The sequence below is a fragment of the Bicyclus anynana genome, chromosome 1, assembly GCF_947172395.1.
Source record: "Bicyclus anynana chromosome 1, ilBicAnyn1.1, whole genome shotgun sequence".
Lineage (NCBI taxonomy): Eukaryota > Metazoa > Arthropoda > Insecta > Lepidoptera > Nymphalidae > Bicyclus > Bicyclus anynana.
The window spans coordinates 19,261,144-19,284,765 of record NC_069083.1 but is presented as its reverse complement, the minus strand read 5'-3'; the positions used below and the strand labels follow the sequence as shown (position 1 = coordinate 19,284,765).

Below are 23,622 nucleotides of genomic sequence, written 5' to 3'. Positions count from 1 at the left end.
TTTTGGAATAAAAAAAACCTCTTATATTTATGTGTATATAAATACTTAGGTATTAAATGTCCCTGTAATGGAAATGAGGAGCAAACTTGTTTATTGTATTTCGGAAAAAAAGCCGAGTGACGTTTTGTTTTATAAATCTTGAAAAATAGGAACATTGATTTCTCAAAAATAATGGTATTTCTTTAGAGGACGACGACTTCTTGATCTGCAAGTTTAGTTTAGAGATTTGTAAACAACCTTATTAGCTCCTGATAAAAAGTAAGTACGAGTAAATATATTTATTGTAAGTTAAATGTAAATCGGCTGTTCCAAACTGCAAAAGATACATATCATTATAATAGACTGCTAATAATAAGCGATTCGTAATTCTTTTACTGTATTGTTGGTTATAGTTGTTTAGCCTTTAATTATACACTATTGTATAAAAATCTTTCTATATACATGTTGTGTAATAATAAATTATTAATTTAATAACAATAGGATGAATGAAAATAAAAAATGTGTGTCGTAAGTAAGCGTTAACTTATTTTAATCCTACTACCTACCTGCCTTTATCTTTGAAGATAATAATTATATTTTCCTTCTATCTACTATTTGTACCTACAGTGGTTTCACCTGCGTAGATTCTGTTATAAAAAAAACTCTACCAAATTAAATCTATATTTTATTGGGAAGAGATGATTTTATTGTCAATTCTGACTGCTCGTACAGTAAAATTTAACTATTAAAATAAGCATAAATTGAAATAAATGGGCTAAAACATATGCATTGGCATATTACGTACCATTTTAATAATAATTTTATAATAATTTTGAAAGATTTTATAAGTACTTTATACAATATATATTTCAGGGACCCTTAAATTAACTAAAAATTAAAGCATCAGTTACATGAGAGCATTGTCAAGCTGTATCAAAATATTTTAAAAGCAAAACCAACTTTCTAATTTTATTTAACTTCATCCGTCCTGCCTTGTGCAATTATTTTGTATAGTATAATAATAGATTTACGAGTCTATACAAATGAGTAAAATACTAGGCGACCCATACAAACTTCGGCTAATAATAAAATTGCTCTTAGAGCCCCCGCACACTTACAATTAGTTGGCCGACAGCCGACTTAATCGGCCGATTATAGAACAGGTATAGCGATGTATGAAAGCCCGCACATCTGTCCGACTAAATCGTCCAACTAAATAACGCACGATTAAAAAGTCGTCCAACTATCGGCCAACTAAAAATTGTCAGTGGGCGGCCACCCTTACCTAGTGGAAGTAAAGCTTAGGAAAGAGCAATTTTACCTAGTAGAAACTACCTAGTAGAAGCTTTATTTCTACCTACTAGGTAATCCGCTCCGGATTAAAACCGGACGCTGTCCGTGATCCGTCGTTCTGTAAAGTAAGTTTGGCACTTGGCAACACTATATTTTTTATTTTAGTATCTGCCGAGCTGTCGACGAACTTGTGTGGTGTGTTGTTAAATGTTAAAATAGGCGTAATTTTTAAATTACTTCTAATTAAATGTAATTTTATTCAAATGAAGAATAGAATTCTTATAAGTGTTGACCTTTTCAGTGTGTTTATAAATGAATTTTCCTCGAAATTTTCTTTGTGAGTGATTTGTGAGATGAAATTTGGTGGATTGTTTTGGTTCCATTGAAGTCTATTGATTTATCATAAGCCAGTGACCTGTTTTTCGTATTTGTTATGTGATTCTCGTAAATAATTAATAGTATTCGTAGAGGGCAGTGTCCGTACTCTGTACTCTGTAGCCGTGGGAGTGATTATTTCTCTAGCAATACGAAACTGCGACAGACATGTCTGCGGCGAAATTTGTGTTATGATTAAACGTAATGCGCGGTTTAGCTAATTAAATAGTTAGAATCTTTATTCGTTATGGTGCGCTCTCCACAATGATGACGCCTATCGAAGAAAAGAAAGATGAGAAGGTAATTTTTACTTGTATTTGATTCCTACGTCGTCAATTAAATTTAGATTATATTTAAATTAATTTTAGATCTACTTACTTTCAGGAGGGTGTTCAAATCAAATCAAATCAAATCAAAAAATCATTTATTTCAAGTAGGCTCAGTTTAAAAGGACTTTTGACACGTCAGTTGACTATTTGTAAAGATTCTACCACCGGTTCGGAAGGCAGGTCCTGCTGAGAAGATACCGGCAAGAAACTCAACAGTTGCTCTTTTGAAAAAGTCATACTGTATTATAATTTACAATTGATAACAATTACTGTTTACATTTCTTATAGTTTTACTTCCTGTGTGAAGGTGGAAGCTGATCCAACGGCCTCCAAGCATCTTTATCATTAAGGAACTCATCAATGTTGTAGTACCCTCGACTAAGTAAATGTTTTTTAACACATTGCTTAAAGCTATGCATTGGCAGGTCCATCACAGTCTTGGGGATCTTATTATAGAAGAGTACACCCAAACCTACAAAAGATTTTTTTACTCTTTGGAGACGATGTGCAGAAATAACTAACTTATGCCCGTGTCTAGTAAGACGTGGGTTTAGATCTCCTTTTCGTTTGTACAAATTAATATTTTGTCTTACATATACTATACTGTTATATATATATTGACAGGCTACTGTTAGTATACCTATTTCTTTAAACTTTTGACGAAGGGACTCGCGTGATTTTAATTGATATATTGCTCGAATTGCTCTTTTTTGAAGTACAAATATAGATTGTATATCAGCAGCCTTGCCCCACAATAAAATACCGTAAGACATTACGCTGTGAAAGTACGCAAAATAAACAAGCCTAGCTGTATCGACATCAGTAAACTGTCTTATTTTTCTCACGGCAAATGCTGCTGAGTTAAGTTTACCAGACAGTTTTTCTATATGAGCACCCCACTGAAGTTTACAATCCAAGGTCACTCCCAGGAAAACTGTGGAACTCTCCATTTCCAGTGTTTCACCATCGATCATTATAGACTTATCTAGTTTTATAACATTTGGCAATGAAAACTCAATACATTTTGTTTTCTTGGCATTCAAAAGTAGATTATTTGCAGTGAACCAATGCGACACATGCGATATGGCACGGTTTACGTCGTCAGAGTTATCTTTATTTCTGTCGGACTTAAAAATTAAGGATGTATCATCAGCAAACAGTACAATCTCACATATGCCGCTGACATGGTATGGTAAATCGTTTATGTACACTAAAAATAGAAAAGGACCCAGAATTGAACCCTGTGGGTCGCCCATTATGGTAGTGGAACCATGCGACTTTATATCATTTATGCATACCTTCTGTGTTCTATCACTGAGATAAGAGGCAATGAGATCGAGTGCAACATTTTTGATGCCATAGTGGCTTAACTTGAGTAGAAGGGTGTTATGGTCAACACAATCGAAATGCTTCATAAATATGTTTTAAAAGTTTAGCCCCTGCATCAGTTGTATTGCGACCTTTTGTAAAACCATACTGTTCAGGATGAAACAAGTTATTTAAATTAAAATGACATAAAAGTTGATTTAAAATGATTTTTTCAAAGACCTTGCTAAGTGTTGGCAATATTGTAATCGGTCTATAATTATAAAGATCTGATTTGTCTCCTGATTTAAAAAGTGGTATCAATTTGCCATGCTTCATTAGGTTCGGAAAAATACCTAAGTCCACACATTCATTAAAAATTATAGCTAAGTGGGGAGCAATGATATCAATTATATTAGATATTACTTTCACTGACATGCCCCACAGATCTCCGGTTCTTTTTAATTTTAATAAATTGAAAGATTTTTTAATGTCTGATACAGTTATGTGGTGAAATTCAAAAAGAACGTTGCACTCTTTAACATTGCCTCTTAATAGTCTCTGGGCTTCCGTAGCAGACGAATCTAGTGAATTCACAGTTTTACATTGTTTTAGGTTGTAAACAAATGCAGCAGATATTAGTAGAAAAATGCAATAACGCGGTTAAATGATTTGGGAATATAATATTAAATTTATTACTTTTTCAATTGTTTCTAAACTGAAGAAAAAAAAATGTTTCCTAATAAATTTTTCTCTATTTATACATCTAATCAAATATTGTAGTATACTTATTAACAAAATGTATAATATAAAACTGAATGTATGAAATGTGTTGCACAAATCTCGAGAAAGGCTGAACCAATTTGGTGAATTCTTTTTTAGGGTAGGGCAGGGAAAGAAAAGGAAAGGGATAGGAAAGAAAACAAAGCTTGACTGGTTCCGCTACTACTTAATAATAATAATAAAAGTTATTCATAATTTTATAAATGAATATAGTAATAATTTTATTAACATGAAGATTTATTTTATACATACTCAAAGCAAACTATTTGTATTATTTGTAACTATTTGTATTTGTACCAGTAGTAAGTAAGTCTATCTGGCTCATGTGCCCACTGGGTCGGAGTCCTTGGTTGTGGTTGTTAGTAGCAGCCTAGAGTTAGGGAGAAGAGTTTGTTGCAACCTCGCAACTCAACTACTTTTTCCCACCTCTTGGAAAGAACATTAAGCAATCAGATCAGTCCAAGTCATAATTATTGACATCTGATATTGATTTTAACTTTGTCTACTAAACCTGCATTTGCAATCTATATAAATAAAAATTAATGCCACTTTTCATTGTAATTTTATAACTCGAATATAAGTGCACACCTATCCAAACCAAATGTTTAGGTTTTGTTGAGACTATTTAGTAGATGGTTTATGTGAAGTTTGCACAAAATCGGCCGAACAATGGTAGGAGTAGGGTAGTGCAGGGTAGGGGTAGGGAAGAAATGCACATCAGCCAAAGCAAAGCTTGACCGGGTCCGCTAGGCCTCTATGGAAGAGGCCTGCGGGCACTATCTTTGACATAATGCTAGTTGACATATACAAAATTAGGATTCTATGTAACAAATGTCATCTCGTGCTTACTGGTGGATATCCTCAGTAGGTAGATGACATTTTGTCAATTGATTTGATGTTTATTTTAACAGGTATAATCATGACCAAAATAGTGAATAGGCCAGCTGGTTCCTGTAATAAAAAGTTAATAGATGATGGAGTCACAAATCAAAGCAAATGGATAATTTCTGAACTAAGTCAATTAACACCCTGAGATTATGACCAACTTTTTCTTTTATAACTAAAACTAGCCCCGCCCTACAACTTCTTCCTCCTACTACATGTACCTGTGGGAATACAGATACTATCTAGCATATGAGTATGTTACCACAGAATGCTGAGAATATCTTAGCATTCTGTGGATTTTTTATCTGATGTAGTTAACACATTTTTCTTAAGTTATCTTGCTTCTCTGCTGACATGTTTACTTTTATCCAATGTTATGTCATTAGTTATCATTTTATCATTCACTTAGCAACCATTTTGTGTGATTATTTATTGTGTCATCCTTTTTACCACGCTTTTGTTGAATAGTTATTTAATATGGAGCTCTTTATTATGCAGTAGTGCAGACCTCCCACCAACCAAATGTAGACTGATTAAGAAAACCTCGAGGATAGAACCCAAGACCTCCGTCTTATAAATATGTTGTGTATGCCATTGGTCCACGGATGCTGTCAAAACTCAGTATCTGATATAACCCAAGACGTTGAGATCCTGAAGCCGCGTAGTTGCATAGGACTGGACCAACCAGGCAGAGGTGCACAATAACTTTAGTCCTTCAAAGTTGCAGTTTTATAAAAATCAGTCCGCCAAACAAAAAGTAAATAATTACAGTACAGGCTACAGGTGTCAGTAATCCTGTTTTTGTTCTGAGAATGGTGTGAAGTTGTTACTGTAATGACGCACTTGGCTACAAGCATCAGCTTTAATGAAAATGTGAAAAAGCCTGACTTTATTGTTTACATTTTTAGGTTACACTCAAGTAAGTAATTATATAATTTATGTTCATTTATTTCATCACCATTGTCGTCATTAGCCTATTCTCTCTCCTCTTTTGTTACTACATACTACTGATATTAGATAGGCAATCTTTGGGAAGACACTGGTCCTTAAGATATAGCTGCTTTAAGGACCAGTATAAAATTATAGTTTTTAATTTAATTTTAGTTTAATTTTTTTAAAAATTGACTGAACGAGTCAGTCTAAATGATTGGTAACCCTCGTAACTTTAACTTTTTATTTGGCTGAAATTTGGAATGGAAATAGATTTTACTCAGGATTAACACATACGCTACTTTTTATCCCGAAGAAATCCATGGTTTCCCGAGATTTGCGAAAACTGATAATTTTGATGATATGAATGTTTGTTACTCTTTCACGCCTCGATTTCTGAACCGAATTAGCTGACATTTGGTATTCAGATATATTACAGCATGGATTAACACTACTTTTATCCCGAAAAAGTCCATGGTTCCCCAGGGTATTGTGAAAAACTCCACGCGGACGAAGTCGAGGGCGTCCGCTAGTTATGACATATGTTGAAGTTTCAAAAGTGCTTGTAACCTAAGCATAAATTGAAATAAATAAATTTTGAATTTATTATTCCCAACACGACCCATTTGCAAAAAAAAATGTGAAAATATTGGTCACTGTTTAACAGTGGCGAAGAATGGAATTGCGTGACACAAACTCCGGTTTCTCATATATATATCTAGATACAGTACAACAATGAATATGCATGGAATTTTAAAGGTAACTCGACGGGAATCGGCTTGCATGAACTCTTCGCCACTGCTGTGTAACCAATTGTCGATTTCGAAATGAAAAGTTTGCTGAAGGGTTGGTCTAAAAACGTGATAAATTAAATATTAAAAAATATTTTTACACGTTCGCATCGTCGACGTTCGGCTCCAAATACATAAACTCGTATTTCACGAATCAACAGCAAAACTAACTTAGACACGGCAAAAGCTCGTAATTTCTATCAATTCTTGAAATATTTCCATTTCCTAACATATTGTGTCAACGCTGTCGTTTCAAAAAATGTTTTATATTTAATACCTACATAACTTTATGCATGCTCTATAGAGAGCTTTGAATAATACAGTCGTAACATTCAATGTCCTTGTCCCGCCACTAGTGTTACAGCACGGCTGGCAACCCTACACTGTGGGGTAGTTATACAAAGTGAACATCTGAATCACTGTGAAAGCTCGGATGTAGGTTGAAATAAGAGGCAGACGCTGAGCGATGGGAAACGCTAAAAGGAAGCGGTGACCTTTATTGACCTGGTACCTACCTGCAGGACTGATGACCTGTGACATAACTCAGCAGACCTAGTTTTAGTATTACCTATATTCATCTATATAAATACTACTTAGCGATTCGCAAGTGCTTCGTATTTCGCGAAAAGGAAATAGGTAGGTACTTACTTAAGTAATTAATGAATAGTGAACTCTATATATTTTAGAGATCTCGAAATAAGTTTCTCTGCCGTATTGTTGTAAAATTGGGCATTGTGAAGCTAAACAGTTAATTAGCCCATATAAAGCTAGCTTTCTATCTCGAGAAATCTTGATCGCGATTAAATCACAGATTTTAGAAATGTAGCTTCTTTTCGGCTAATCACACGCAACACAACAATCACCCATGATTGTTACCTACGTGTTAAGAAGTACGGGAGGCAAATCCATCCTGCTGCAGAGAAAACCTCCGGAACGTAGGTTTATGGGGGGGCTCCTATAAGATGCATTAACACTCGCATTTAACGCTCGTGTAGTTCTTCCTGTGCAGGCATGTTTGGTAGAATACTACTTAAGCAGCTTTGGATAACTGTTCTATTCGTAATATATACAAAGTCTTTGTGCACGTTATAGATCGAGATTTTACTGACTCTTCTACCGCAAATAAACTAACCAAATAGTTATTACTTTATTTGTCATTAAAATATGAATAATTTTGCCAAAGAATGATGCAGATTTTTTAAATTTGTTGTCAGATTCGCACAGGCATGGTGCAAGTATCGGACGGCAAGTCGAGGCCGAGGCCGGCGCGCCTCGTGCTCACGATGGAGGCGGTGACGGTACAGCGCGAGGTGGTCATACCGCCGCAGCCGCCGCGCGACAAGAACGTGCCCCACGCTAGAGTAAGTCTATGTGATACGTGCTCTTTAGATAAGTAGGTACCTACTGGTGCATGTGTAATGTGTACGTTTGCGAATTGCGATACATGCTCGTGCACACACTTCCTACTCGCGATGAATAGATGCATATCATTAAGATTTAGATGATTAAGATGCATATCATTTGAATACACATAATATCAGAAGATTTTATTTAAAAACTAGCGGACGCCCGCGACTTCGTCCGCACTTAGACCTCTTTAATCCAGCCCTTACAGTAGTAAAAAAGGAGTAACTTCTCTCCCAACATTTCCCTTCACTGCTATGCTCCTATTGATCGTAGCGTAATGAAAAGTATACTATAACATGCCCAGGAGTATGAAAAATAAATGTACCATATTTCGTTAAAATTAGTCGAGTAGTTTTTGCTTCTATGACAGACAGACAAAAATTTCACTGATCGCATTATTGGCATCAGTACCTATCACTAATCACCCCCTCCCTAATAGTTATTTTGGAAGTATATTTCAAGTACAGAATTGACTTCGCTACAGATTTATTTTATGTAGGCAGCTATAGATAAGAACATCAACATGGTTTTTTGGAGTAGGATGGATGGATGGATGTGGATTGAACGTAGAAAATTCTCAGGTATGCAAGTTTTCACATGATGTTTTTCCTTCACCGTTTGAGACATGTGATATTTAATTTCTTAAATTCTTATAATTAACATAAACTGAGGTTCATGCCCCTGACCGGATTCGAACCTATGCCCTCTGAATGGGCTATCACAGCCAGTTCTTGTATACTTACTAAAAGATGTGATCCACGGTTTTAATCAATATTAAATATTACGCACTAAGCGTAATTTAGAATAAACTTTCAAAAGTATTTGTTGCGTCATTGATGTTAAATATAGACAACAAGAATAAAAATCGGCATTGTAATTCATAATGCCCTAACCCCTCTAATAAGCGAATCTTTATTAATAATATAAAGCTGAAGAGTTTGTTTGTATGCTTGAACGCACTAATCTCAGGAACTACTGGTACGATTTGAAAAATTCTTTCACTGAAACACTGAAAGAATTTTTCGAGGCTATATATTGTTCCCGTATTCCTGCGGGAACAGGAACTACGCGGGTGAAACCGCGCGGTATCAGCTAGTAACTTATGCACTCGTAACTAGTGGGAACGTCAATGTGTTAAAAATAGCGTTTTCTGTACTTGAAGTTAACAAATATTTTTTTTATTTTCAGGAGCGAATGGTCCAACTGACTCGTCAAAAAGTGGGCGGCCTGGGGTTGAGTATAAAGGGTGGCGCGGAACACAAGTTGCCCATACTCATCTCCAAGATATACAAGGACCAAGCGGCCGACCAGACCGGACAGCTGTTCGTCGGGGACGCCGTCATCAAAGGTAGGCATCCTAATCATTTACTGCTATAGCAAACTACAGGGCAAGGCCTTCTTTCATACATATTCATTATAAATAAATATGTATGAATGTATGAGAAATCGAAGTTTGTATCAAGTGGTTTGAATTTTCTGTTCCTTGGGACGATTTATCTTCGTCAAAATTCCATTCTTCGCCACTGGTAGATAGTGGCTGGGACTGATGGCTTAATTTGCTTTGCTGCAAATGAATGAACTCCAACTTTCCAACTCTACCATAATGCTGAGAATTTCATTGAAGAAAAGAAAGCTAAATATTTTATGTCATGACTCAGGACCTGGCGATTTGAAGCCACAAAGGGTAACTATACTACTTACTATAAAAAAGAAATAGGTATATTTTAGTTCACAAGTATAAACTTTCGTGTTTGTACTACAAAATGTTGACTCTTCAACATTTTGTAGTACAAACACGAAACCTGATAAAGAAACTTACTGCACCACATTATTTCTATCATTATGTCGTATTGTCGTCAGAGCTGTACGAAATAACTCATGCTCTTATTATAAATATATTAATATGATTAAATTAATTCTGTAACATCAGGCCAGCAGGCAGCCCCACAAGTGTGTATAAAGCGGCCATGTCCATCTCGTGCCAGTTTGCATTTACCGATTACGCTCGATAATTCCCTTTGTGTTTTAATTGAATTTGCGCCCACCCTGCGCGTTGCCTTGTTAAACGTTTATAAAGGTAAAAAAAAAATATTTGGTGAATTTTCATAGATCTTGGTAAAGCACAAGTATTTTATGTACAAAAACCCCGACCGAAGTAAAACTTTTTTAAACCTTCCATTCAACATCTGTTTCACTTTTTGAAGGTGATAGTGTTACTATCACCTTCAAAAATCTTTGTGGTAGAATTTGTGTACTAACAAGTAACTGGTAGCATATTATGTTTTTAAAGCATAGCAAGTAATGCACGTTTCAGTGAACGGCGAGTACATAACGGCGTGCAAGCACGACGACGCCGTCAACATCCTGCGCAACGCGGGCGACATCGTGGTGCTCACCGTCAAGCACTACCGCGCCGCCACGCCCTTCCTGCAGAAGCAAGGTGCCTTGCTGTGTACTCAGAGAGCTTTCATTTGATACCCATATTGTAGAAAATTATAAAAAGCAAAGCCCGCTATCTTTACAAGTCTGCTATATTGTGGTGTGACGGCACGTTTTTCTAGTTATTCTCAACAAGCTTAATATTTTAGGAATGCATTAAAAATAACAAGTCGCCATCTTGGTGTTCCGTCAATCTGTTTTCGAATGACATCACACAGCTAACCATTCCTTTGCAATCCAAACTAAATGTGTTTCACTAAATTTCAACTCAATCGGTCGAGATCTATCTACTTCAACTCAATTGCAAGATTTCACACAAACATTGCAGGTTAAATAAATGCTGTTAATAAATGAATGTGTGTGACAGCGGACGGAGCGTCCGACACCGACAGCAGCACGGGGGACGAGCACCCCTCCTTGCACAACAAGGTAGACGCCAACTGCAACTCGGAGCGGACGGACACCAACGGCGGCTGGCAGAGCGCCTGGGGCGACCCGGACGACGGCAGCCGGCCCGGCAGCGCGGCGGGCTCGGCGCGCGGCTCGCGCCCGCCGTCCGTGGCGTCCGACCGCCTGCCCGACCGCGCGCCCGTCGGCTGCAAGGAGTGGGTCGACGTCATCTCAGGTGACTGTCTGTGTGCAGCCTGTCGGGACAGCGCTCGGGCCGACCGGACGACGGCAGCCGGCCCGGCAGCGCGGCGGGCTCGAAAATTGATTATTTCATGTTCAGCTATTCATTAAATCATGTTAAAAGCGTATTTATATTGAGAGAGTAAACACACACTAAAACACAAACATTTCTATATAAGTCTGAAAGTTCTGACTTTGAAATACAAAAAAAAAATAAAACAGAATTTCACCTGAACGGCATTGCGAGCGTGTGTGATTGTCAGTACTTATAACCCGTGTGCAGTAACTTGCCACCTGGCCACCAAACACAGTACAAACATCACTGGAGCCAGGTGTCAAGTAATTCCGCACGAGTCGTACATATAAGAGTGATGTGTTTCAGTGCCGCTGATGATGGGCTACGTGACGCGGTACGTGTTCGGCACGGACAAGCTGCGGCCGGGCGCGTTCGAAGTAAGGGCCGAGATATTGTTGTATTGTTTGCGTAGACATACAAAGAAATAGACGACGTAGGGGTGTGTGTGCCCGTATTAAAACAAAACATATTCAATTTTGGCACTGCTATATAACATTTGTTCCCAATATTTTTGTAAGTTATCTATAATTTGCAACCGGTTAAAGTTGTAATTTTGTGCACACACTTCGTTTATTCTATATATTTTTTGAATAAAACTACACTAAATGATAATTGTTAAACTTCTTCGGTTTGTCGCTATGCCTGAAAACACGGTACCGTGACATGACATAAAATTTTCAATCGCCGAGGGAAATGCGATGAATTCTATGTATATTTACTTCTCTATCTGCGTTCTGATTGTCTCCGTTTACAATGAAGTGTGTGGTAACGTTTGCAGGTGCGCGGCGCGCGGCCGCAGCAGACGACGGGCGTGGTGCACGTGGACGAGCCGGCCGCGCTGTCGCACTGGCTCAAGAGCATCTCCGACAACATCATGGGGCTCACCAACCTGCAGGTACCACTTGCACCCAGAGGTGCCACTTTGCACCGCAACGGCATGAAGTGACGTGACACGTCTTACACAGATGAAGCTGTTCAACCGGCACCTGTCGGGCGGCGAGCGCATCGAGTACATGGGCTGGGTGCACGAGGGGCTGGTGTCGGGCGCGCAGCCGTGGCAGACCTACCGGCCGCGCTTCCTCGTGCTGAAGGGCACCGACGTCATGCTGTTCGACGTGCCGCCCGCCGGCATCGCCGAGCTGCCCAAGTGCCCCGAGACCCTCAAGGTGTACCAGACCATGTTTCGCACCGTGAAGGTGAGCATCATCATCACGTGGGCTGGGTGCACGAGGGGCTGGTGTCCGTGCTACACGACATGGCTGTTCCCCAGGAAAGCGAGACCGTGGACTGGCGGCAGCACTGCTTCCTGGTGCAGAGCAGCAGCAGCCTCACGTCGGCCGCCGCGCCGCGCTACTTCAGCGCCGAGACGCGCCACGAGCTGCTGCGGCTGGAGGCCGCCTGGACCGCCAACATCGTCAACTCCGTCGTGCGCCTCGGGGTGAGACTACAACCCAACTCAACTGTTGAACCTTTGAGATGTCGTGTCTCATGTGATGTCGGCGCGCGTGAGGCATTCGACCGGTCGGTTTGTGTCGTCATAAGCCGTGATAGTGCGAAATGTTCCGTGAGTTAGGTCTTTCTTGTTGTTATGTTTAATCCGTCCATACCTTTGGTTGGATAATCCTTCATAGATTATTTTGATATAGGCGGGGAGAATGATTTGAGTGGAGAAGGGGAGTGTTAACTAGTTTTAAAAGTCGTCTTTAACCCTACATCCTTCGGTTACAAGTCCGGGACTTCACTCGAGGTTATCCTCTGCCATTCGAGGGTTTATGGGTAACATTCTTGGTGGGAATCGTTAGACCTGACAGACTTTCATTCAATAATAGTGTTTTGCCCTTTAAATCCGCTTCTGATGTCAAACCGGTTCCGACATCAGAAGTGGGATAATATTCGGTCGACTTCAAAGGTCAGACACTATGCCTTCTCATCATCATGTCTACCTGTATTTATTATGACGGCCTCCGTGGCGCAGTGGTATGCGCGGTAGATTTACAAAAACGGAGGTCCTGGGTTCGATTTCCGGCTGGGCAGATTGAGATTTTCTTAATTGGTCCAGGTCTGGCTGGTAGGAGGCTTCGGCCGTGGCTAGTTATCACGTGATTATTTGCCGGTAGGCAAAGACGTACCGCCAAGCGATTTAGCGTTCCGGTACGATGCCGTGTAGAAATCGAAAGAGGTGTGGATTTTTATCCTCCTCCTACCAAGTTAGCCCGCTTCCATCTTAGACTGCATCATCACTTACCATCAGGTGATATTGTAGTCAAGGGCTAACTTGTAAAGAATAAAAAAAAAAAATTGTCCACAGCTGGTCTTAATATTGGTAGGCATTTTCAAGGGCAAGTCACTACACACAATGTAGTGGCTACTACTATTGTAGACGGGAATAGCAAGCGACCAGGAATTCGGGGCATTGATGTGTTAGTATTCTCCCCCTTTTCGTAGAAAGAGTTTCTCAATGACCTCGCTGGGCACGCGACTTGGTCATCGCAGTGCCGGACTGATGGCACTGGTGTCGCTCCGACTAGATGTTTTACAACGGCTATACCTGCAGGTCGTTCAAGACGACTCATGGTCTACATCTGTATGATATACGGTATTTGTCGGACAGAAGAAAACGTTCACGGTGGTGCACATGGGGCGCGCGGCGGGGCTCACGCTGGACTGGTCGTCCGGCTTCTCGCTCAGCGAGGGCACGCCAGGGGCGCCGCCAGTGTGGTCTTACAGGTATATATCTCTCTCTTTCGTACCATTGCAACAACTGAGAGAGCATTATTTTCGATTTCTCTCATCTTTAGGTAATAGTCGTGCGCATGTTAGGCATATACGTCAATGTTTAGGGAAAGCAGACTTGCCACTCTACCTTTAGTAGTTGTAGAGTTTGTTGTGTCAGAGCTCGTCCGGGTTATTTACAGTAGAAATGAGTAAATCGTCACAAATACTGCCTCCATGCTTATTACTACTACTTGGTTTGGTTGTTGACCTGAGGAGTGTCATTTGCTTTTCAACATTACATAAAAAACTAATTACTAGAAATGTGTTTGATAAATCAAAACATGTTTTGTATCAGCATTTATATTTTTACAGATTTTCGCAACTAAGAGGTTCCAGCGACGATGGTAAATCAAAATTAAAGCTGCACTTCCAAGATACTGAGACCAAAGTTATTGAAACTAAGGTAAGGAAATACCCTGAAACTGAAACTCAATTAAAAATTAGTGTTTTTAAGCAAAACACTGCCCTGTATATTAGGAATTTACTTTGCCAATATAATATAGCCCTAAGTGGAAAATTAGTTACGTTCATATGAACTTTATAAACATTTTCTAAACTTTAAGTGTCTCTGTTCTTAAAGTTTTAAAAAAAATCAAATCAAAAGTCAGAACTGAAATTTGGCATTTAATATTATCCTACAAGTATAGGGAAAAACCTGAAACTATATTACTGTAATTAAATCACAAAACACAGTCTAAATTTATGTAAATGTCAAGCGCCTACAAATTTGGACGGAACCCTCAATATGTGTGTACGATTCGTGCTCCTCCGATTTCTTCATAGCCCCACTGTAACCCAGCTGACATATGATTGTTCCAGGAGTTGGAATGTCAGATCCTGCAGAGCCTTCTGTTCTGCATGCACGCCTTCCTCACTGCCAAGGTGGCGTCCGTGGACCCCGCCTTCCTCGCCTCCATCCAGCAGGCCAACTGAGCCAACACCACCGCACCGTGAACTGTAGGAGGTGATGTGTACGATTGTGGACTCTAACGTGGACTGGATAAGGGCCATATTTAATTGTCCTCCGAAAAAGTGCTCGCGCGTTTTTTTTCTTATTGACTTTGAGGTTTGGGTCTTACAAAAATTGCGGCATGTGTCAGATAGCTTATTCACTTTTATTTTTGTCATCTAACACTTATCAGAAAGTGGTGAAGCAAGGCTCAGTAATAAATAAATCAACGATTTTTTTGAAAATTGTAAACTACAACATTAGTTTTAGTATTTAAAAAAGGAAAACGAAAAACATTCAGTATTCTTTAACAGACTTTTATTTAACTTATTAGTATGTCAAATCTTGCATTTGACCATTTGGGGACCAACAGTGGTTCCCAATTGAATTGAGCTCAAAGTTTTACGAACAAGTTTATACAACAATTAATAAGTTAAGTGACGTCATTTTAAATCGATTATGGCGAATCCCTAAAGATGATGCATCATTTATTTTTGGCAGCCCCATGTCTCTACTAACATTTGAAAAAATGTCGTATTTTTAGTTTTACTTGAGAATGTCTAGAAATAATTAGTGATAGGCCTAAAATTCTAAACTACGACAGCGAATGTAGGAAGACTTACATACAATAAAACTGTTCTTCCGATACGTTCTTTTCTTCCTCTATATTTACACAAACGTATGTATCATGTAGTTGTTAAGGGCTTATGAATTTATTGCGTCACTGCACTGTTTCAAATCGTGCATTTAACCATTTTAATAAGTGGCGCCCTCTAGTTGGAATTTTACCCTAGGTTGAATATTATACAGGGTGCTCGGGAGTATTTCCTATAACTTCAAGGCGTTGACAAGTCCACTTATACGAGCCGAATTGCATAACAAATTTTTTTTTTACTAAAAAAATAACTTTTTAATTTTCATACAAAGTAATTCATATCATTCCGTCTATCCATGTAACACACGCCTTTATCTATCCTTGCATTTTAAAATACATAATCATAGTGGTAAAACTGTCGATATCGATAAGATATTGCAACTGGCACTCCGCACTTCACTAGTAAGCTACTTCATAATATTTATAAATGAATAAGTTTGGCTAGATTATAATATAAGAAAGTGATATAAGGAACACAATGTAAGATCTTTTTACATTAGAAATATTTTTTACTCCGAAAATATTCATTTTTGAACACATGTTCCTTAGACATTTTTAATTAATTTTCCTTAGAGAGTTATAGGTAATACTCCCAAACATCCTGTATAATAATATAATTAAATTGCCTCCTTGGTCCCAGTGGTTAGCCTGTCTGGCTTCGGATCCGAAGATCCTCGGTTCTAAGAATTTTTCTCTTCTCCTCAACATAATTTATGGATGTTTTCTAATATATGACATTTTTCAATTCGAAATATACTTATATTAATTTGTGTAGGTATAAACAGTGTAAGTCATAATTTTAAGCGATTTTAAAATTTATATAAATCGGACGTTACTTTGCGAAAGTTTATTAATAGTAAACAATAAAAAAATATATATTCATAATAATAATTAACCATGATATTGTGTTCATTATTTATTATTATAAGTAGATTAAAATATTTAAGCTTTTACAATAGCCGAAATTGGTTGCAATCTATAAGATCTGCCGCTACATCGATGTCATTACAATTTGATGACATTATTATCTTTTATTATAAACCAATAATTGTAACGAAACTTAGCGCCTGTAAATTGTCCGTCTCTGAACTATTCAAACCAATCAGATAAATTTTTTTAATAATTTCTAATTTTTAACATATTCTTGACGAAATAAAAATATAAATTATTAAAATTAAAAACACACGATACATAGGTAGTTGAAAACCAAGATTTTAAAATGTTGATAGATTTTAATTTTTTAATTTTATGAGGACTTAATTATTGCTAGTTCATTAAAAATTATATATTGGTTGAATTTGAATTATTCCTATATGAGTAGAGGCTACAATTTGACTGATTTTCATTATTTATAATTAATATTAAAATGACTATTATTCATTATTATTATTATTGTGATGAAGTAAATGTTCGTGTACAAATTCCTAACCATTTAGGAATCTTAATCATGATTAAGATTCCCAAATGTATATCAATAGTTTGTTCGAAAAACGTTGGGCATATACCAACAGTTTTACTGTAGTAATTAGTAATCCCACTTCTGAATTCTTAATAAATGACGTTTATATGAAGTGCGATATAATAAAATATTAAAGCATCATCGAAAAAGTAGGTTTGTCTGTAAATTATACGTAGAAATCATTGCGCTTGGGTCATATCATTAAATTTAAGTAAAAATCTATATTATATAATATAATCTATTATTGTGCTATATTGATTGTGGATTGAAATGAAATGCTAAATTAGTTTGTTAAAGAGGTTTCATATTCTAACGTTTATTGACTGGATCGGCCCGATGCAAAATGGCTACTGGCTATAGTGTTCATAGATTTATAGTTGTAGGTGATTATTATTATTGTAAAAAATAGTTTTTTTTGGAAATATGAGGAGTGTTTTCTATTATCGAAAGTTATTTGTAAGTTAAGTTTGTAACAACAGCCGCGGTGTCGAATGCCCTTTCGGCCCGTAGCCGTGGCTGTAGTGGATATATCTTTGAAGTCTGAATTTATTGTGTAGTGATTCGTTCTAAAATCGACTTTAATTTTATTATCACATAATATATTTCTGCATTTAAAACTTTCTTGTATAATAGTTCTAATTTCTCAGTACCAACCTCAGCTATTTATTTACGGTAGGAAAGGTATTGAAGTACTGGGCTTAACAATTGTCTTATAATAAATTAGTTTAAGTACCTCAAGTCGTAAAACAATTCGTCCCCTGTAATGGTATTTTTGATCACATAGCTTATTCGCTAATTAGTTATACAAAATAGTAGCGTTTTTGTGTAGAATATGCCCAAGATCTACTATAATGCTTTTAAAGTGAGAAAATATGAACATATTGCTGTTGTTTGTCGACTAATCTTGAGCATTTGACTTCCGGTAAAGACGTACCGCCAAGCGATTTAGCGTCCCGGTTCGATGTCGTGTGGAAACCGAAAGGGGTGTGGATTTTCATCCTCCTCCCAACAAGTTAGTCCGCTTCTATCTTAGATTGCATCACTTACCATCAGATGAGATTGTAGTCAAGGGCTAACTTGTGAAAAATAAAACGTGAAAAATGTTCACTTTGAGTCGCGCCGTTGTAGTCGGTTTTGGGCATTTAAAAATATGACGTCACTGTATTCACGTCTAGAATGAACGTATATTGTTTTACAAAATGTATAAAATCTAACACAAATCTAGTATTTTCTTAAATACCCACAATTAACAAATCTATTTTTTAACTATTTAACACGCATATTATATTTTAAGTTTTTATTAAAATGCTGTTTACCAACTAAAAATAAGATAGATCAACATTATTTTTTTTTATAATAATTGTGTTAATATTATTAAAAAGTTGCTTTGAGTAAATTTACATTATTTCACATTTTTTGCTTGTAACACTAGTTTTTAATTAGGTTATTCAATAACACGCTTTATTTATTTATTTATATATTAAGTATCCCTATAAAAAGAAACTTCATACTGGAGTGACTGATATTATTTTGTAATTAAGTATATACATATACTACTAGTTTTGCGTGCATACACCAAATTAAAAAACCAACTTTTATTGTTGTCGGGAATCGAATTAGATAGAAAGTAAATGTTTGTATAATTCCTAGTATCAATAAAAGTTTCGCCACACAGCGGACGGGACGAGACGGGACAGCGACGCGACGCGACGCTGGGGTGTCGAGAATCGATATCATATATAGTACGGGAGCCCGGGATGCTAAATTTGCAGTTAGCCGAGCGTCATGAGGACCACATTTGGTAGAACAAATTAAATGAAGAGTAAATGGTTATTAACTTTTTTCGCTTTTAGCGGTGAAAAAAAAAACCACAAGTCTTACTGAAATTGTCGGAATATTTCAGCGATTAATTAGGGGGTTCCTTCAAAATAAGTAAAAAATTAATCTCACTCGTAACTCGAGAACTAAACTATCAGGGTTTTATTTTGCAACTTTGAAATCCTTCCATTCCATTACGTTACGCTTAATTTTTGGTTGCCCTAAACGTACCCACCAATACTAAGGGCTCATAAGGGCTTGGTGGAGGTACTCAATAACGTGCAAGGTATAGTCCCTTATGTTTATCTGCCGCGAACGAGTAACTGCAAAAATCTCCTTCGGCTCCAACTAATACTAGTTAACCCGTCACGCCAAACGCTATGTATTTGTCAAGTTGTATGTCGCGTCGCAGTCCCATCCGTTGTGTGGCGAACCCTTAAACGCCTCTAACTATACGTAGTTGTTTGAAAGTGTACCAAAAGTTAGACGTTATAGCTCCATTCATAATATAAGAAAATTTTATATGAAAAGAAATGCTCGGCCAGACATCTGCTGGGTGGTTCGCTAGCTCAGTGGTATTTAGAAAATCAAAGCCATTGACCTCTTACATTTAATGGCACACGAAATGCTACGGAATGTATTGCGTAATACAATAAAGTTGTAATGTACTGATTTGAAACATGCTCGGTTGATTTTATTTACCGATAGAAACCGAGCTACCGAGAGTAACCCAGGTGTTTTCCACTATGAACTTGTATTGTACTTCGTTGACGGTTTTGTATTTGTGGCTCTTAACTGTCGAAATTAACTCGATTGGAATCCTAGAGTTAGAATGTGGCAGTATTATTCACGAAGTCCATTAAAATGTACAAATTTATTAAAAGCTACTATTTAAGCTCAGCCACAACAGTAGCATGATGTGTGTGTACAAGAGAACTAGATAAAAGAGCCCTGTTCCGTTAAAGGTGACCGCTCACTTGTCCATGCCGAACTAACTGAAAGAGCTGTAAGAAACCTATATAGGTTTCTTACAGCTCTTTAAAACATGTGAATCTCGGATGCTTAATGCTTATTAATTCTAATAGTTTTGAGCTAGAAAAAAATAGCAGATGACGTCATCAGACCTGTCGTTTATTTGTAAAATGTAGGTGACTTTTTAATGCTTTTACATTTTTGTCGTCCCGCCAGCGTTGTGTCGCCGTCGCGTCCGGTCCGCTGTATGTCCGAACTTTATACATGAGCTATATGCAATAACCTGATTTTTTGGACCATTTAAATTATTTATTAACTTCAACAAATATCGTATTTCTGTTATAATCCAGTCAAATAAGACTTCAAGGTTACAATTCCCATAGAGCTAAAAACTGGTATGAATGAAAAAAAATTATTGATGGTGAAAGTTTGTTTTACAGCAAAAATTGTAATAATCCGATTCTCTACAAAAAATGTATCCACACTTTTTTTTCATAAGTATTGCCATTTTTGTGATACAGCGGTTGAAAGAATTGAAAAAAATATTTTATTCGTAATATTCTTACCTTACTTACTTCTATTTTAAGGATTAATTTTACTGGACTAATACCGTAATTCTTTCGGTTGGTAAATTGTTTTCGGCATAGGCAAGTTTGCGGTCGCCAATTTAGATCTGATAGATGAAACGACGCTTAGCTTAATGTATAACTATTGTAATAAATGGACAATATTAGTGTTCCCTTGATGTTGTCTCGCTGTTCGTGTTAGCTGTTACTCCGTCTGCTCAGTGTTGCCGTTACAGGACTGATCTTGTTAGCGTTAACTTTTATACTGAAGAGGAACTTTCGAACTGGTCGATATTTGATCGTATATCTAGTAACACAAATTATTATTACTCGATTTCCTATCGCTGTAAAGTAGATAATTGTATTTATGCACGCGCTATGTCGTTCTACATTAGTCAATTTGATTACGAAACAATTAAAAAAATCAATTAAACGAAATTTACATTAATTGTAGTTTAAACTGAAATGTAATAAAAACGAAGGATGCCAAACGACGCGTCTGTAAAGCCCATAAAGTGTAACAAATGTAATATTTATCTGCGTATGTGGCCTTTAACGGAATTAAGGGCCAATGTGTTAGTCAATTTAGTGAAAATATTCAAGACTGAACTAGAAAGTGAATACTCAATAGTTGTTTTTATCCTCATTCTGTTTATATCCACATAATGCATCTGCAGTAGACTTAATGCGTAATTTATTTATTTACATTCAAAATAATATTATGAATTTTACAGATCTGTTCCTTAATCGTATATGTTGTCTATAATCATAGTAAATAAATAAACGAGTCGTACACGGGACACTTGACAGACAATTCTCATCGTCAATTATAAATAATCTCATTGATTTGTACAAATTTCATATCCATACACATCTTGAGATACGATTGTTAGAATGTGTAACTATCATAATCCTAATTCGTTTAGCAGCACGTTGGGGTATGTTTACAACAATTATTTTAAACGCTTCTTGATTACGAAACATACGTACGAGTATCTTCAGCACTTTGAAGATTTGTATAAGTATCATATTATATTCGTAGTATATTTTGTGACCTAGAAACTAAAAATGAGACTTTCATTAAATATAATGAAAGTAACGTAAAGAAACCTTTATTAAATTGATAATGTAAACGCGGGTAGTCCAATATAAATGCTAATAACGACATCACTAAGTCTACACCTTCGATGACCAATTTTCCGTTTCGATAAGCGCGCATCACAACGCGTCCCAATTGTCATTAACAGGCGCGCGTACTGTCCTTGTGCTCAGTGCAATACATACATGCAAACAAACACTGAACGCAGTCAGTACTGTATGACGATGACAGTGTATAATTTAAATTTGTCTTTATGTATCTATTGTAAGACGATAGAGAGAATTTGAGGCTCACACTGGCGAGCTAAAACAATAGGTACTAACATGTTGGGGTATGACTCATACCACCGCACACTCGGATTGCGCGAATCGGTAACTTGATCTGCTTCTATATGATTTGCCTTTTGGACAATATATTGAATTAATAAACGATAATTGTTCCCTGCGTGCTGCTGCTGTATTATAGATGAGGTCGAATTTAGTAATTGTGACCATTACCTAAACCGAATATTATCCTGTCCTGTAATATACTCGAACCTACGAAAGTGTTGTGAATGCGATTAGATTGTAAATGTGTAATAAAGTCTCTCGTTTCTTGATCTCGATTATTCTCTGAAATAAAACAGTATTTATCACTTTTTAGATAGCTTCAACATGTTTTCCTGATATCTGTTTTTCTACACTAAACTAAGTACTTACAACGGACTTTTGGTCTGTTTTAGTCAGACATATCTTTTTACAATTTCAATTTATTCTGATAATTTCTCAGCAAAACGTTTTACTACTCGCAGTAAAATATTTGTATGATACAATAATGTAATCTTATGTAATAGCTAAGGGTTAATACCTAGTTATTTATGACTATTGTTGATTATGTAACTGAAGTGTATCCATTAGTAAAATTTTAATCTGATATTTGTTGTTTAATTTTATAATTTTATTTACCTTTTAATTTGCCTTATTATTGAATTTTTAGAAAATTGGTGAGTAAAGTAAATACGGCTCTGAGTAGTTGTGATTGCCATAGATTTAAGTAGTACCTAGTATACCTATTTTTGATATAACCGTTTCCAGTATTTACTACCTTGCTGTGTTCCGGACTTAATTCGTCGCCGTTCAAGCTTCAGGCATCGGCCTGTAGCCATGTCGCACGTTGATTCTCTTTCTACGATTGCAAACGCTTCAAAAATTATAATATCTATAGAAATTAAATTCGTTACCGACAGGTCACGTCATCAAGATATGGTTCGGATCTGTCATTCTCATAATATTTTTTTTTAATTTTGGAAGCGACAAGCCCAAGTTTTAGTGAATTGAGAATGACGCAGAACACATTGTGTATGTCGCCGCCTGAGTTATTTGAACAGTTAGCAAAATCTACGTTAATTATTGTGATAATATTAGAATCAGGTTTCATGGAATTGGGATTTAATTATTTACTGTTTAAATAAATAAGACTGTGAAAGATTGATTACGTGACTCTCGTCCAATTGTATTGCGTTAAAATGGCGCCTAGGCGCCAACGTAACGTAAACGTACAATAAAATGGTACGTTTTACGGAGTGAAGGTCCCTTGCCACTCTGTAGTCTGTTGGTTGAGTAGTTCAGTGTAATCAAGTTCTTGGAATGGATACTCGTCTTCCATTTGTTAAATAGTAATGGTGCAGTGTGAAAATAGTGATAGTGTTTCCGAACTTCAGTGGGTGAGTTAATACAAATAAGGCCATTGCATTGTTAGTTAATTAGGTGGGAGCCAACACCAGCTGAGAATGGGGGAGTATTAGTTAACTGTAAAAGGGCCCTTTAACTCAACTGGATCAGTTACAAGTCTGACATCAGCTGGTGGCTGACTCCTAGCCATATGATAGATAACTCTGGTTTGCATGTGATAGTATCAGCACTGTACTTGATCAATATAGAGGGTAGAACTGTATTAGCAAGTTAAATGATCGTTCCAGTAATGACCGATAGTGTTACTTTATGTATCTGCCATCCTTGACACTTATAGCTCAGAACCTGCTCTGAGGCTACGGCTCCGCCGATATCAGAAGTGGAATATAGTCGATGCCCCGATATGTACATGTCCTGCGAATTGATACTCTCAAAGG

General features: G+C 37.0%; 1 protein-coding gene across 2 annotated transcripts; it reads left to right on the top strand.

Annotated features, from left to right (window-relative positions):
• Nucleotides 1–1,454: 1,454 nt before the first annotated feature.
• Nucleotides 1,455–22,427, top strand: LOC112047984 (gamma-1-syntrophin). Of its 2 annotated transcripts, none has more exons than XM_052882004.1 (12): nt 1,455–1,947; nt 7,885–8,031; nt 9,266–9,425; nt 10,392–10,517; nt 10,884–11,141; nt 11,529–11,599; nt 12,001–12,117; nt 12,188–12,418; nt 12,493–12,660; nt 13,837–13,949; nt 14,310–14,400; nt 14,817–22,427. In XM_052882004.1, the coding sequence occupies exons 1-12, from the start codon at nt 1,912–1,914 to the stop codon at nt 14,928–14,930; spliced, it is 1,632 nt and encodes a 543-aa protein (XP_052737964.1). In that variant the 5' UTR covers nt 1,455–1,911; the 3' UTR covers nt 14,931–22,427. The 2 variants fall into 2 exon arrangements, with proteins under 2 accessions (XP_052737964.1, XP_023941078.1); XM_024085310.2 differs by having other exon boundaries at nt 13,834–13,949.
• The last annotated feature ends 1,195 nt before the right edge of the window (nt 22,428–23,622 follow it).

Coding starts and splice junctions, on each gene's coding strand:
- LOC112047984 (XM_024085310.2), top strand. CDS start 1,912: ATGATGACGCCTATCGAAGAAAAGAAAGATGAGAAG. Junction 12,118..12,187: donor TGGGGCTCACCAACCTGCAG/GTACCACTTGCA, acceptor CGTCTTACACAG/ATGAAGCTGTTCAACCGGCA. Junction 12,419..12,492: donor CCATGTTTCGCACCGTGAAG/GTGAGCATCATC, acceptor GCTGTTCCCCAG/GAAAGCGAGACCGTGGACTG.